This window comes from Doryrhamphus excisus, linkage group LG15, assembly GCF_037039965.1.
Source record: "Doryrhamphus excisus strain RoL-2023G ecotype Guam linkage group LG15, RoL_Dexc_Guam_v1.1, whole genome shotgun sequence".
Taxonomy (NCBI): domain Eukaryota; kingdom Metazoa; phylum Chordata; class Actinopteri; order Syngnathiformes; family Syngnathidae; genus Doryrhamphus; species Doryrhamphus excisus.
In genome coordinates this window covers 16,192,519-16,208,215 of record NC_136371.1, presented here as the reverse complement: position 1 = coordinate 16,208,215, position 15,697 = coordinate 16,192,519, and the positions used below count along the sequence as shown (strand labels likewise).

The 15,697-nt window shown below is 33.9% G+C and overlaps 1 protein-coding gene across 1 annotated transcript; it reads right to left on the bottom strand.

Moving 5' to 3' along the window:
- Window positions 1-1,179: 1,179 nt before the first annotated feature.
- Window positions 1,180-13,241, bottom strand: LOC131104795 (sodium/hydrogen exchanger 2-like). Its single transcript, XM_058052321.2, has 13 exons — window positions 12,877-13,241; window positions 12,483-12,808; window positions 11,553-11,690; window positions 9,203-9,453; window positions 7,442-7,659; window positions 7,177-7,376; window positions 5,587-5,676; window positions 5,442-5,512; window positions 5,193-5,360; window positions 3,139-3,244; window positions 1,873-1,989; window positions 1,713-1,806; window positions 1,180-1,647 (listed from the first exon to the last, which is right to left on the bottom strand). Exons 1-13 carry the CDS (start codon window positions 13,121-13,123, stop codon window positions 1,340-1,342), a joined length of 2,334 nt encoding a protein of 777 aa, XP_057908304.2. The 5' UTR covers window positions 13,124-13,241; the 3' UTR covers window positions 1,180-1,339.
- Between the last annotated feature and the right edge of the window lie 2,456 nt (window positions 13,242-15,697).

Genomic DNA, 15,697 nt, shown 5'->3' with positions numbered 1-15,697 from the left:
AATTACAAGATAAAAAGTCATAATTATGACATTAAATGAATTCACATTTTGAGATAAAAAGACAAAATTATGAGAGAAAAAGTCAGAACTATGAGATAAAAATTTACGAAATAAAAATCATAATTGTAACATAAATAAAAATTCCAAGATAAGTCATAATTACGAGATGATTAAATTATGAGATAAAAAGTCATAATTATGACATATAAAGTTTACATATAAGACATATAAAATTTAAAAGTAATAATTATGAGATGAGAAAATCTCAATTAGGAGGCAAAAGTTGAAATTATGAGATAAAAAGTTGAAATTACAAGATAAAAAGTCATAATTATGACATTATATGAATTCACATTTTGAGATAAAAAGACGAAATTATGAGAGAAAAAGTCAGAACTATGAGATAAAAATTTACGAGATAAAAATTTACGAGATAAAAATCATAATTGTAACATAAATAAAAATTCCAAGATAAGTCATAATTACGAGATGATTAAATTATGAGATAAAAAGTCATAATTATGACATACAAAGTTTACGTATAAGACATATAAAATATAAAAGTAATAATTATGAAATGAGAAAATCTCAATGAAGAGGCAAAAGTTGAAATTATGAGATAAAAAGTTGAAATTACAAGATAAAAAGTCATAATTATGACATTATATGAATTCACATTTTGAGATAAAAAGACAAAATTATGAAAGAAAAAGTCAGAACTATGAGATAAAAATTTACGAGATAAAAATTTACGAGATAAAAATCATAATTGTAACATAAATAAAAATTCCAAGATGAGTCATAATTACGAGATGATTAAATTATGAGATAAAAAGTCATAATTATGACATTATATGAATTCACATTTTGAGATAAAAAGACAAAATTATGAGAGAAAAAGTCAGAACTATGAGATAAAAAATTACGAGATAAAAATTAAAATTCTAACATAAATTAAAATTCTAAGATAAGTCATAATTACGAGATTATATTCAACTTTTTATCTCATAGTTCTGACTTTTTCTCTCCTAATTTCATTTTATTATCTCAAAATGTGAATTCATATTATGTCATAATTATGACTTTTTACTTACTTTACTTTACTGTACTTTACACCACCTAGGTACAAGTGTAAAAATGAATTGGTTTATAATACTGTTTAATATAATAATTACAAAGCAAAGGCAAAAATGGTTCACGTAAAAAGTATCAATATTAGCGATACTATTCTTGTGTTAGCTTAGCATTGGAACGACGACAGTGGGATTTGTAGTATTTCCACTCCTGCACGAGTTCCCAGCAGGGTTCCGAGTCCAACTTCAGACCTTTCCTCTGTATTTCACCTTTGACCTTGTGATGTCGTTCCAAGAAGTGGGTCACCAACCCCGGGATCTTTGTTGTTCTGGTTACCAAACGGGGGAGGAGCTACATGTTCCTCCGGTTCTCCTGGATGTTTTGATGTCCGTTCCGAGTTGCGGCGGCGCGGGGTTGCAACCGGTTTCTTTTTGCTGGGGCTTCTCTCGTCCAAAATATCGACATCGGGATCAGAAGCAGGATGTCCTCCTCCGAGGGCTGATTCCTTGATGGCGTTCAGCCGCCTTGTTGACATTAACCATCGGGACGAGGAGCTCGGCGACGCTCCTGTTCCTGATAGACGACACATCGAGTATTTATGTCAGAGTATAAATAGAAATCATTGTTTACCGATTTACCATGATTTCGTCTTCTAAGAGGGAACGCCACCTCTGGATCGAGTCCCGGCTGCAGGGAGTAGTACTTCTGGGATTTGGACAAATTTTCAGCAGCCTGGAATTGGAAGAATCAAAGCAAGTGGGACGGTTTTCGGCTCCGTGTGTAAAATTTACAACTCACCATTTCACGGAAACTTCCAGATCGGATGCTACGTCGGATGCTAGCGTGTCTCCGAATTAAAATCTCCCTGGCTCGGCTGTTTTCAGCCAAGTTGGAATTGTTGGTGTACGCCATCGTCTGCACAGGAAGGAAATACGTTCATGTGTTTACGTTCATTCATTGTGCTGGAGCCTATCCCAGCTGGTACACCATGGCCAATCACATATAGGGCACATATAGACAAACAACCATTCACACTCACATTCATACTATGGACAATTTGGAGTCGCTAATTAACCTAGCATGTTTTTGGAATGTGGGAGGAAACCGGAATACCCGGAGAAAACGGGAACACATGTAAACTCCACGCAGACATGTGTGTGGAATTGAACTCGGGTCTCCGAGCTGTGAGGCCTGCGCACTAACTGCTCGTCCACCATGCAGCCACAAGCTTATTATGTATACCATATTGGGTAATATGACTGTAAAGGTTACTATAGGGGTGCTATTTCATGTTTCGAGGGCTCTACTAATGTTAAAACGTATTTAGAAGGTCATAAACAGTTTTCTATGCTCTAACTACCAAAACATGTCATTTATTAATAAGGATTCCTAATTGGCAGATATTCACTGGAACCAATTATCAGTGATAAATGAGGGATTAGTGTATAGCCGTCATTTGGCATGTGTTTTCTTGTAAAAACTCCACATGGCCTAGAATGGAATTGAACTCGGGGCTCCTAGCTGTTAGGCCTGTGCACTAACCGCTCTTCCGCCATGCAGCAACAAGTTTTTTCTCCTATTATGTCTACCATATTGGGTAATATGACTGTAAAGGTTACTATAGGGGTGCTATTTCATGTTTAGAGGGCTCTACTAATGTTAAAACGTATTTAGAAGGTCATAAACAGTTTTCTATGCTCTAACTACCAAAACATGTCATTTATTAATAAGGATTCCTAATTGGCAGAAATTCATTGGAACCAATTATCAGTGATAAATGAGGGATTAGTGTATAGCCATCATTTGGCATGTGTTTTCTTGTAAAAACTCCACATGGTCGAGGGTGAAATTGAACTCGGGTCTTGTAGCTGTGAGGCCTGCGCATTAATAACTCGACCGCCATGTAGCCACAATTATGTCTTATTATGTCTACCATATTGGGTAATATGACTGTAAAGGTTACTATAGGGGTGCTATTTCATGTTTAAAGGGCTCTACTAATGGCCGAGGGTGGAAATTGAACTTGGGTCTTGGGTCAATGTAGTGTAGAAGTATTCCGCTTACCCTCTCCCTGATCTTGTACATGTTCTTGGACAGGATGTCATGCATCTTCCGTATGTCAGCGGCCAGGAACTTCTTCTTTGATCGAGACGCGTCCTTCCTCTCATCGCTAGCGGAGCAAAGAGCAGACACTGAGAGTTACTCGTTACGGTCGGGGTGTTTAAACATTTTACGGTATAGAAAAATTCAAGGTTGCGGGGCTTCAGCAATGCTAACAGCAGCCTCATGTTATAAATAAATATACAGTAAAGTCTCGTTATATCGATATTCTCGGGAGTCGGAAAAAATAGCGATATAACCAGACTATCCATATATCCGATCCTGTGCCGAACTGCATTAAAAGTGGGCGGATCTTTGATATGGCATGTAATTTTCTCCTTGAGTTCATGGATTGCGTATCTAGCATGCTTTTGTACTACAATAAATTTTGTACTACAGTAAATAAAAATAAACTTACGCTGTAGTGATTACCGGTTACCGGGACATAATTCACCCCGGAACTATCGATAGGGAAGGTGTTGCCACCCGGAAGGGTAGGCGCGAGGGATGGGGGTTTTCCGCTTCCTGTTGTGGCTTTCATGCCTTTCATGCCTTTACGTAGCAAGAGAGTGCAAGTTAATTTTGGCAAGAAAAATAAAGTTTTCTCCCAAATTTGACTGTTTTGAGTGCACCGAATGGGACATGTTCAGAGAGGGTGCAGCACAAAACCAGCAGACTATAACTATAGATTTAAGTCTTGAGGTGAGGTTTTCTGAAGTTGCATGTAACATTGCACTACGTCTTGGATGCCAACATTTATGATACTTTCATGCAACTTTTTAAGGATATTTCTCAAAAAATTTTGGTTGAAATCCAAGTTATACAAAAATGCTGACTTTATTTCAAATCTAAATGCTTTCAGTATGCATCTCATCAGCACCCCCCCCCCTACAAACAATGAAAGCAGATATTCTCCATCATTTCCAAGCTGACTAAATACAGTAAAGTCTCGTTATATCGATATTGTCGGGAGTCTGAAAAAATATCGATATAACCAGACTGTCGATATATCCGATCCTGCGCCGAACTGCATTAAAAGTGGGCAATAATGCACGAGCAGCTTAAATCAATCTTTGCTTAAGGATTTCAATACCAAAAAAAGAACTTTATTTTTCACACTTCCACCATCAGAGCACAGCACACACACCGATTCCCACACTTCCTGGTTCACAGGTCATGCTCAACCCGCCCCACATAGCTGGCCAAACACATGCCTGCAACAGAAACCACGAACGCCAGCATGTACATATGAAAAACAGTGATTATTGCAAGCGATAAAAATATATCTGAATACAACACAATTAAATACATGTATTTGTACGCTTGTGTCTTCGTTGGAATAGGTGTGTATGCTATGTCAGTTGGTTCTTCTGTTGCAGGCATGTGTTTGGCCAGCTATGTGGGGCGGGTTGAGCATGACCTGTGAACCAGGAAGTGCGGGAATCGGTGTGTGTGCTACGCTCTGGTGGTGGAAGTGTGAAAAATAAAGTTGACTGGAAGCAGCCGTTCGCCGTGTTCTTTTTTGGTATTGAAATCCTTAAGCAAAGATTGATTTAAGCTGCTTTTGTATCGATATAAGCAGACCAAATTGGCTGGCGGGAGATGACAAGGGCATCGTAGTAACCGGATTATCATAATAACCGGGTATTGTACTAACGGAACTAATTATATCATAAAAGACTAGAAATTTGCCGGGAAATGAAAATAGTATCGTAATAAGTAGTAATTCGTTATAACCGATATCGATATAACGAGACTTTACTGTATTGTATAAGGAGATGTGATTTTGATGTAAAAAAATAATAAAATATCTTGAAAATATTAGCTTACTAGCATAGTTGTCAATTGATTTTCAGTTCATCTTATCAAAATAAATGGGATTTTGCCACTTTTATGGAGTCCAAACATTTATAGATGAGTGGGATTTGAACTCGACATGCATCCATGTTCTACCACGTATTATTTTCCACCTTTTACCACATGGTCCCGGAATTTCGCCGGACTCACTGTTTACTTACTGCAGAGAAACAATGGACGGCGCCGCGCTCAGGTCTCCAACTGGCGTGTCCAGCAAATCAATGGCCGTCTGGAGCTCCAGCTTCTTGTACAGAGACACGATGCTGGACTCCGCCCTGTTGTCTCGAAGCAGAATCCGCCTCAAAAAACGGTCGTTAAACTTCTTAAACCTAAAACGAAACACAAAGAATCGATCGATCGATTTTAACAACTGAAGAAAATTCCAGTCCGGAATGTTTCTGTAGTCCTACTTGTCCTTCCAGTAGTAGTGACTCCATTGTCCACATAGGTCCTCAATACCGCAAACTATGTGCTCCATCACCTCATAAAACAATCAAATCAATATGTCAAAACAACATCAAGAAGGAGTAGAACATATAATAATAATATTCATACTCTGTTATGTATTTCTACGTTGATGGTGCCCAAGTCTTTGTTGGTCCTCCTGATGTTCATGTACTCTATGATGGGACGAATGCTGATACCCTGACAATTAGGGAAACAAAACATCATATACTTTCGCTGATTTGCTTTATCACAGTGGTCTCAAACATGTGGCCCGCGGGCCAAATGTGGCCCACAGGACACTACTTTGAGGCCCCCCGCCTTGATATGAAAGTTTAATGTTAGTGCGGCCCGCGCAAGTTTGATATGGATGCTGTATGGTATCATGTACCCAGAAAAAATTATTACGTTTGATTCATGTTCATGTTAAAGGTTAAATAACTGTTAATAGTTATCCTCCCTATCCGTGTGGAAGTGGTAAGTTTTTGGCTATTTAAGTTGAAAGGAAATAACTTGAAGGCTACCGTTTAGGTCGCTAGCTCTCTAGTTTGCGAGTTAGCATGTGTCTCAAGACCCTGCAGTTGTGCAATATGTTGTAAATAAAAAGAGTATAAATGTGACTATAGTCGTGTTTTGTCATGTCTACAGGGCTCTAATAATGCTTTGTTCATTTTAATCTGAAAAAAATAATTTGTCTACCTACCAACTATATGTGGTTTCTTAAGTTTTTATTATTATCATTATTATTATATTTATTTATTTATTACCGATTGATTGATTTTCTTTATTCTTGATTTGTTTATTTATTTTTCATCTTATTTTGTGTAGAAAAATAAAAAGTAAGATATTTGAGAACAGTGGAATGTTTTATCAGAGCTTTTCTTTTATTTCTTTTATTAAATGTATTATTTATTATTTATTATTTATTATTTATTATTTATTATTTATTATTTATTATTTATTATTTATTATTTATTATTTATTATTTATTATTTATTATTTATTATTAATAATAATTAGGGCCATCTTTAAAGCGCCAGTCTTAAAGGGCCAGCCTTAAAGGGCATTATTTATTATTTATTATTTATTATTTATTATTTATTATTTATTATTTATTATTTATTATTTATTATTTATTATTTATTATTTATTATTTATTATTTATTATTTATTATCAAGGGCCAGCCTTAAAGGGCATTATTTATTATTTATTATTTATTATTTATTATTTATTATTTATTATTTATTATTTATTATTTATTATTTATTATTTATTATTTATTATTTATTATTTATTATTTATTATTTATTATTTATTATTTATTATTTATTATTTATTATCAAGGGCCAGCCTTAAAGGGCATTATTTATTATTTATTATTTATTATTTATTATTTATTATTTATTATTTATTATTTATTATTTATTATTTATTATTTATTATTTATTATTTATTATTTATTATTTATTATCAAGGGCCAGCCTTAAAGCTCCAGCCTTAAAGGGCCATCTTTAAAGGGCCAGCCTTAAAGGGCCAGCCTTAAAGGGCCAGCAATTATTTATTATTTATTATTTATTATTTATTATTTATTATTTATTATTTATTATTTATTATTTATTATTTATTATTTATTATTTATTATTTATTATTTATTATTTATTATTTATTATTTATTATTTATGAATAACAGCAGCCCCCACCTGAATGAAGACGGTGAATATGATGATGGCGATGGACGCCGTGACAAAGAGGTTCTTCCTGTTGATGGTGTCGGGCAGAGTGAAGACCAGAGCAAAGCAGATGGCCCCTCGTACCCCCCCGTAGGCCAGACCAAACTGGTCCTTGAAGGTGAACTGAATGGTCCGGAAGGGGTTGACGATCTGAGACAGAACCAGGATGCCTGCAGGGGGGATGACGCTCAAAAACGGCCGATTCCCGTCAGTCCCATCAGCCCTCAACACTCACCCACTCCTCTCCAGAGCAGCGCGAAGAGGAGCGTGAAGAGGATGTAGGCCCAATTCCACTCGTGTTCCGTCGTGATGGTTACGACGCCCAGGAAGAAGAAGATGAGAGTTTCCGAGATGGTGGCCAGCATCTTGACCACATGACGGATGGTGGTGCAGGACCTCTGGGAGACGTTTTCCTCCACGTAGTACTTCATGGTTATAGCGCATGTGATAATCCTGCAAGGGGGAGAACACTGGAGATACTGGAGATACTGGTGTCCAAACCTTTTCCACTTGGGCCACATAGTGGAAAAATGAAAGCATGCAATACATATACATAGATATGCTAAGAGTCATATACAGAACATCCCCGATGAAGATAATCATGCTTGTTTTTGAATTGAAATGGCTCTCACTATGGTTTGCTAGAGTCCTAGAGCGACTGATAGATCTCATTTACTTCCTCGTCTGTTTTTTTCCTCCCTGAATAATAAAAGGTTTCATGTTAAAATTTAAAATAAAATAAAAAAATCATTTAAAATAAAAAACATCATTTAAAATTTTCAATTTCATTTAAAATTTAAAATTTTCAATTAGAAAAAATAATTTTAAATTTTAAATTTTTTTACATGAAATTACAGGAAGTGGGCAAACACTTTTTCGCAGCACTGTATGTTGGCAAAAATGTTGTACAAAAGCAACGTGTGACTGTACAATAATCCCTCGCCACATCACACTTTATTTGATTTTAAGGGCTTTTAATTTTTTTTAATAATAGTAAAATAATAATACAATATTTTAAAAAATTTAAAATTTAAAATTTAAAATTTAAAATTTAAAATTTAAAATTTAAAATTTAAAATTTAAAATTTAAAATTTAAAATTTAAAAATTTAAAAATTTAAAAATTAAAAAATTAAAATTAAAAATTAAAATTAAAAATTAAAAATTAAAAATTAAAAATTAAAAATTAAAAATTAAAAATTAAAAATTAAAAATTAAAGGAAGTGGAAAACACTGTAGTTGGGATAGCAGTGACAATTAAAAAAGTGACAGTACGAGATATTACCTTTCATGAAGTCAGCCATTGTGTGCCCGACATATTGAAACAAAGTTCCTCTCCCATTTCTTGTGGAAGCGGTAAGTTTTTGGCTAAATTTGAGGCTAACTGGTTTTCACCATTCAAACACAATGGCTCTCACTATGGTTTGCTAGAGTCCCAGACCAACTGATAGATCTCATTTACTTCCTTGTCTGTTTTTTTTCCTCCCTGAATAATAAAAGGTTTTATGAAAAATAAAAAATAAAATCATGAAAAATTAAAATTAAAATTAAAATTAAAATTAAAATTAAAATTAAAATTAAAATTAAAATTAAAATTAAAATTAAAATTAAAATTAAAATTAAAATTAAAATTAAAATTAAAATTAAAATTAAAATTAAAATTAAATGAGGAAACAAAGAAACAAAATTCTCCTCCCATTCCTTGTGGAAGTGGTACGTTTTTGGCTAAATTCGAGGCTAACTGGTTAGCATAAGAGTTGTGCAATGTGCTATAATCAATGCATCATGGCAGTGCAAAGGTGACTATAGGGGTGTTATTTCATGTGTAGAAGGCTCTAATAATGTTAAACCTGTATTTAAAAAGTCCTACAGGTTTTCTGCGCTTTAAGTACGATTGAATGAATTTATCACAGTGGGATCTGGAACCAATTAACCGTGATAAAGGAGGGACGACTGTACCGTGGTAGACCAGGTGAATGTGTATGTCCTCCACTTACGCGAGGACGCTGGAGATGGCGAACAGCTCAGCCACCAGGTACGCCAGGTAGCTGAACATGAAGACAAAGAGGGGCTCCATCTGGCGGGCGTTGTGGGTGAAACGTGTGGTGAAGGCGGCTACAAAGCCAAACACCAGGCCAAAAAGGAGACCCCCGGCCCCCACCACAAAGAACCGGGCCCCGCCCAGGAACACGTCGGTGGATTCGAACGTTGACATGTCGGCCACAAAGGAAAACATGCTGTAAAGTACCTGCGAGGAGAACAAGAGTCAGCGATGGCGTTGACATGGGAGTCGTCAGGCAGGTTCCACAAGTCAGATAGTCCCGGGAATCTGCTCTAACGTGACTAAAAGGGGAGAAAATCTTGAGCGAAACCCAGCAGGAGTCACAACTTTAACTGGTCAGACTGGCCAAAGCGGGGGTGTCTGTGTTTTTTCTAGTGGTTATAGTATCGCTATAGTATCGCTATAGTATCGCTATAGTATCGCTAAAGTATCGCTATCACATAGCGGAAAAGGAACGCATGCAAGAGTCACTGATATTTTGCTAAACAACACGTGCAGACTTGGCTGGCCTCCAGTCCAGGGTGTACCCCGCTTCTCGCCCCAAGACAGCTGGGATAGGCTCCAGCACCCCCGCGACCCTCGTGAGGTGGTAGAAAATGAATGAATGAATGAACACATGTAGACATGCTAAGAATTTACAAGCAAGAAACTACATGTCAGCTTTGTGATGACATTTAATTTAATTTTATTTTATTTTATTTTATTTTATTTTATTTTATTTTATTTTATTTTATTTTATTTTATTTTATTTTATTTAATTTAATTTAATTTAATTTAATTTAATTTTATTTTATTTTATTTTATTTTATTTTATTTTATTTTATTTTATTTTATTTTATTTTATTTTATTTTATTTTATTTTATTTTATTTTATTTATTATTATAAATATAATATTATATATATTTTTTTTATTATATTATTATAAATATTGTATAATATATTATTTATATTATATTATAATATATATATATTATAATAAATATTATATTATATTATATTATATTATATTATATTATATTATATTATATTATATTATATTATATTATATTATATTATATTATATTATATTATATTATATTATATTATATTATATTATATTATATTATATTATATTAGGACTTTACTCCCATAATATTCTCATTTTTCCCCTCAATCTAATTTTCCTGATTTTCCAACTAATTTAATTTAATTTAATAAATATAATATTATATTATTATAAATATATATATAATATTACATTATTATGAATATTATATTATATATATTATATTATATTTGGACTTTACTCCCATAATATTCTCATTTTTCCCCTCAATCTAAATTTCCTGAATTTCCAACTAATTTAATTTAATAAGTATTATATTATATTATTATAAGTATTATGTATATAATATTATATTATTATAAATATTCTATAATATATTATGTATTATATTATATATATATATATAATATTACATTATTATGAATATTATATAAAATATTATATATTATATTATATTTGGACTTTACTCCCATAATATTCTCATTTTTCCCCTCAATCTAAATTTCCTGAATTTCCAACTAATTTAATTTAATAAGTATTATATTATATTATTATAAATATTATATATATAATATTATATTATTATAAATATTATATAATATATTATATATTATATATTATATTATATTATATTTGGACTTTACTCCCATAATATTCTAATTTTTCCCCTCAATCTAAATTTCCTGGATTTCCAACTAATTTAATTTAATAAGTATTATATTATATTATTATAAATATTATATATATAATATTATATTATTATAAATATTCTATAATGTATTATATATTATATTATATTATATTTGGACTTTACTCCCATAATATTCTCATTTTTCTCCTCAATCTAATTTTCCTGAATTTCCTATTTTGTTTTGTTTGTTTCTCCTAAAATTGTCACTTTTTTCGTTAATATTTCACATCTATGCAACTAAAATGACATTATTTTTTGCTCTTAATATTATTGGTTTATTCTCTTGCTTTTTCATTAGAATATGACTTTTTTCCATTAATATTCTATTAATATCCATTAGTATTTGCTTACACAAAATTCAAATTTCAACATTTTTGAAAAACTGTGTAATTATATAAAAAAATGTAATTAGATGAATCACAGATTTTTAACAAATTAATCATGATTAATCACCATTGGCAACTATGTCTGAAATACGGCCAATTTTGACTGTATTTAATAAATAGATAGATAAATGATGATAAAAAAAAAAAGGTTGCATAACCCACCACAGTGACAGCATCGTTGAACAGCCCCTCCCCAAAGATGACGATGTGCGTCTGCTCGTTCACGCCGATATCGTCAAACACGTTGAGCACGGCCACGGGGTCCACGGCTGAGATGATGGACGCAAACAGCAAATTCTCCTGCAGGGAGGACAAGCATGATCATAATTCATATTTATTTCACAATTGATTTATTGATACTGTGATGAAAGAATAACAAGAAGTAAAAAAAATACAATAAAATATAGTATATATAAAATAAAAAAAATTATTATTTAGAAAGAAAATTCAAACCTATATGGCCATGTGTTAAAAAGTGATTGCCCCTTTATTAAAACATTACTTAAAAGGTTATAAAGTCATATCTAAAGCTTTGGGACTCCAGCAAAACACAGCGAGAGCTATTATCCACAAATAGTGACTACATGGAACAGTGGTGAACCTTCCCTGGAATGGCCGGCCAACTAAAATAACTCCAAGAACGCTGCGACGACTCTTTGGAGAGGTCACAAAAGACCCCACAACAACATTTAAAGAACTCCAGGCCTCACTTGAATCCGTTTAGGTCGGTGTTCATGACTCCAATTTTACATAACTAGCCACTACAAGTGAAACGGATGACTTTTGTTCGAGATTTAATCTTAATCTTAATTTTAATTTTAATTTTAATTTTAATTTTAATTTTAATTTTAATTTTAATTTTAATTTTAATTTTAATTTTAATTTTAATTTTAATTTTAATTTTAACCTTAACCTTAACCTTAACCTTAACCTTAACCTTAACCTTAACCTTAACCTTAACCTTAACCTTAACCTTAACCTTAACCTTAACCTTAACCTTAACCTTAATCTTAATCTTAATCTTAATCTTAATTAATCTGTAATCAAAATTATAAGACACCACTTCCTGATCATATTAATGTGGTCTCTAACCTGCAGGTTGATATCTTGGACTCCAAAGACCTCGATCTGACAAATGGCAAAGAGCGAGAGTCCGATGCCGATGCTGTTCCACAACGTTCCCACCACCGCGTACCACAGCACGGTTCCGACGTTCTCGAAAAAGGGCCTCGTGGGCATAAAGTAGCCGTTTTCCAAGACGATAAGCGGAAGCATGTAGAGAAAGAAGACGTTGGAGGTGAGCACTGCCGGCGGTTCCTCTTTGACCGAGTGCATAATGGCGCCGACGATGAGCCCGATAGCGATGAGCAGGCACGATTCTGGGATCCAGATTGTGATATTTTTGTAAATGTGGAATCCTGGAAAATGGCAGGAAAAATGAATATAAAAGCTGTTTTTTTTCCAAAGTCTACATCTAAAAACCTACCGATTTTGGCAAAGGAAGCCAACAGAACCCATAAGGTGAACTCAAACGGGACTTGTATCCGTGGATAGTCCATCGTAAACACGGGAAGGCTGGCCCGCTCCTCCTCGGGAAAGGCCTGTGCTTCGTTAACGTCATCGTGAAAAGGTTTGATTCCTGAAGGGTCGGATTTTTGAATTTCACATTTCCCGCTGAAACACCAGAGCGACAAGAGCAGGAGAAATCTGACGGATAAATCCAGCGCAGGCATTTCGGATCACAAGTCAGAAATCCATCAACAAGAAATCCCCAGTCTCAGCCTTTTTTCTCTTTCATGGATAAGACACTGGCGTTCCAAAGTCAACAGCGTCGGAAAAGTCATTCCTATCTTTGAGTTCTCTGAGGTGAAAAGCAATTCTGGTTTTAAGTGTTGTTCAACCTGCTTGTCACTTGGGCCTTGCCCATTGGGTGGAGCAAGGCCAACGTCCTACATTGCTTGAGTATGTTGCATGTTGGCATGTTCAACCCGACAGAAGGAATTGGAATATTACTACTTCATTCTCAAAGTACTTTTACTTTATTCCCATCATTTTTATAATTTTACCCAACCTAATTTGCCAAAAATTACAATTTGGAATGTTAATGTTAATGTTAATGTTAATGTTAATGTTAATGTTAATGTTAGTGTTAGTGCTAATGCTAATGCTAATGCTAATGCTAATGCTAATGCTAATGCTAATGCTAATGCTAATGCTAATGCTAATGCTAATGCTAATGCTAATGCTAATGCTAATGCTAATGCTCAGGCTAATGCTAATGCTAATGCTAATGCTAATTTTAATGCTAATGCTAATGCTAATGCTAATGCTAATGCTTATACTAATGCTAATGCTAATGCTAATGCTAATGGTGAAGATAAAGGTAATGGTAATGTTTTCATTTTATGTATTTGAACATGCTTTAGGTTGGGCTGTACTGCATACGAGCAGGCCTTCACATCTAGGAGACCCGAGTTTGATTCCACCCTCGGCCATCTCTGTGTGGAGTTTGCATGTTCTCCCCGTGCATGCGTGGGTTTTCTCCGGGTACTCCGGTTTCCTCCCACATTCCAAAAACATGCTAGGTTAATTGGCGACTCCGAGCATTGATAATAGAACTAATTGCTAATAGCTGTATCTACCTATAAAATGAGCAAAAAATGCTACTATGCTAAGGCTAGCAATGCTAATATGCTAATTTTAGCATGCTAACACAAATTTTAGCATGTGTTTGTGTCAATCTGTTTGCTAAAAATGCTATTATGCTAACATTAGCATACTAACAATGGCAACATTGTCACTTGGGCCTTGCCCATTGGGTGGAGCAAGGCCAACGTCCTACATTGCTTGAGTATGTTGCATGTTGGCATGTTCAACCCGACAGAAGGAATTGGAATATTACTACTTCATTCTCAAAGTACTTTTACTTTATTCCCATCATTTTTATATTTTTTTCCCAACCTAATTTGCCAAAAATTACAATTTGGAATGTTAATGTTAATGTTAATGTTAATGTTAATGTTAATGTTAATGTTAGTGCTAATGCTAATGCTAATGCTAATGCTAATGCTAATGCTAATGCTAATGCTAATGCTAATGCTAATGCTAATGCTAATGCTAATGCTAATGCTAATGCTAATGCTAATGCTAATGCTAATGCTAATGATAATGATAATGATAATGATAATAATAATGATAATGATAATGCTAATGCTAATACTATGAATGTGAGTGTGAATGGTTGTTTGTCTATATGTGCCCTGTGATTGGCTACTAAAAAAATGCTACCATGCTAATATTAGCGTCCTAGCATAATAGAGCAGTCATAATAGAATTATTGGCGAATAGCTGTATGTACCTATCAAATTAGCAAAAAATGCTACTATGCTAATGTTATCATCCTAGCATAATAGAGCATTCATCATAGAACTAATGGCTAATAGCTGTTATCGACCTATAAAATTAGCAAAAAATGCTACTATGCTAAGGCTAGCAATGCTAATATGCTTATTTTAGCATGCTAACACCTAACATGATACTGTGTTTGTGTCAACTTGTTTGCTAAAAATGCTATTATGCTAAGATTAGCATACTAACAATGGCAACATCCTGGCATTAGGTACACTAACACCTATAGCAAGATAGCAAGAAGAGTGTCCTGTAATGTCCTGACACATTTCCCCTTGTGGGACAAATAAAGGTTTCAGGCTTTAGACATGAGGATATTAGCTAAAATGCTAACTTGCTAGCACACTAGCACCTAGCAAGATAGCACTGTTAGCGTCCCATCAGTATTATAGAGTACCTACATCATGTCTAGCTTTACATTTAGACATGAAGAACTGGGCTGAAATGCTAACATTCAGTTAGCATAAGAGATAGCATAACAGCTAGCATGCTATAGCATAGCAAGGTAGCATTAAGTACCAAAAGTGTCCTTGAATGTGCCCTAGTGACCTATAGTATGCACCTAGTATTGCTGCTTGACCCTCTGTCTGAAATTCCCTATGGAAATGTGGTGCACCTAATCAACTGGCCTGTGTACCTAACTAGTGGCCATTTTTTTTGTTAGTACCGTCGCCATGGTTACATGACATGTTCCCAAACGGGCGAAAAGGGTGTCAGAATAAGATATAATAAAACTATAAATATATAGAATAAGTATGAAAAAGATTAAGATAACCATAATAAAACAATACGGTATATTAATATTGGTAGTTTTCTTTTAGTTCTTATTTTGAAAGCACAAAGATGGCGCGGGTTTAGGGAACGTGATGACGTCTACGTGACGTCACGCAAGAGGCGGA

Excerpts from the sequence above, each read along its gene's own strand:
- LOC131104795 (XM_058052321.2), bottom strand. The coding sequence starts at position 13,123 with ATGCCTGCGCTGGATTTATCCGTCAGATTTCTCCTGCTCTTGTCGCTC. Across the intron at positions 9,454-11,552 it reads TCAACGATGCTGTCACTGTG|GTACTTTACAGCATGTTTTC; the intron begins GTGGGTTATGCA and ends TTCTCCTCGCAG. Across the intron at positions 1,648-1,712 it reads TCTTAGAAGACGAAATCATG|GAACAGGAGCGTCGCCGAGC; the intron begins GTAAATCGGTAA and ends GTCGTCTATCAG.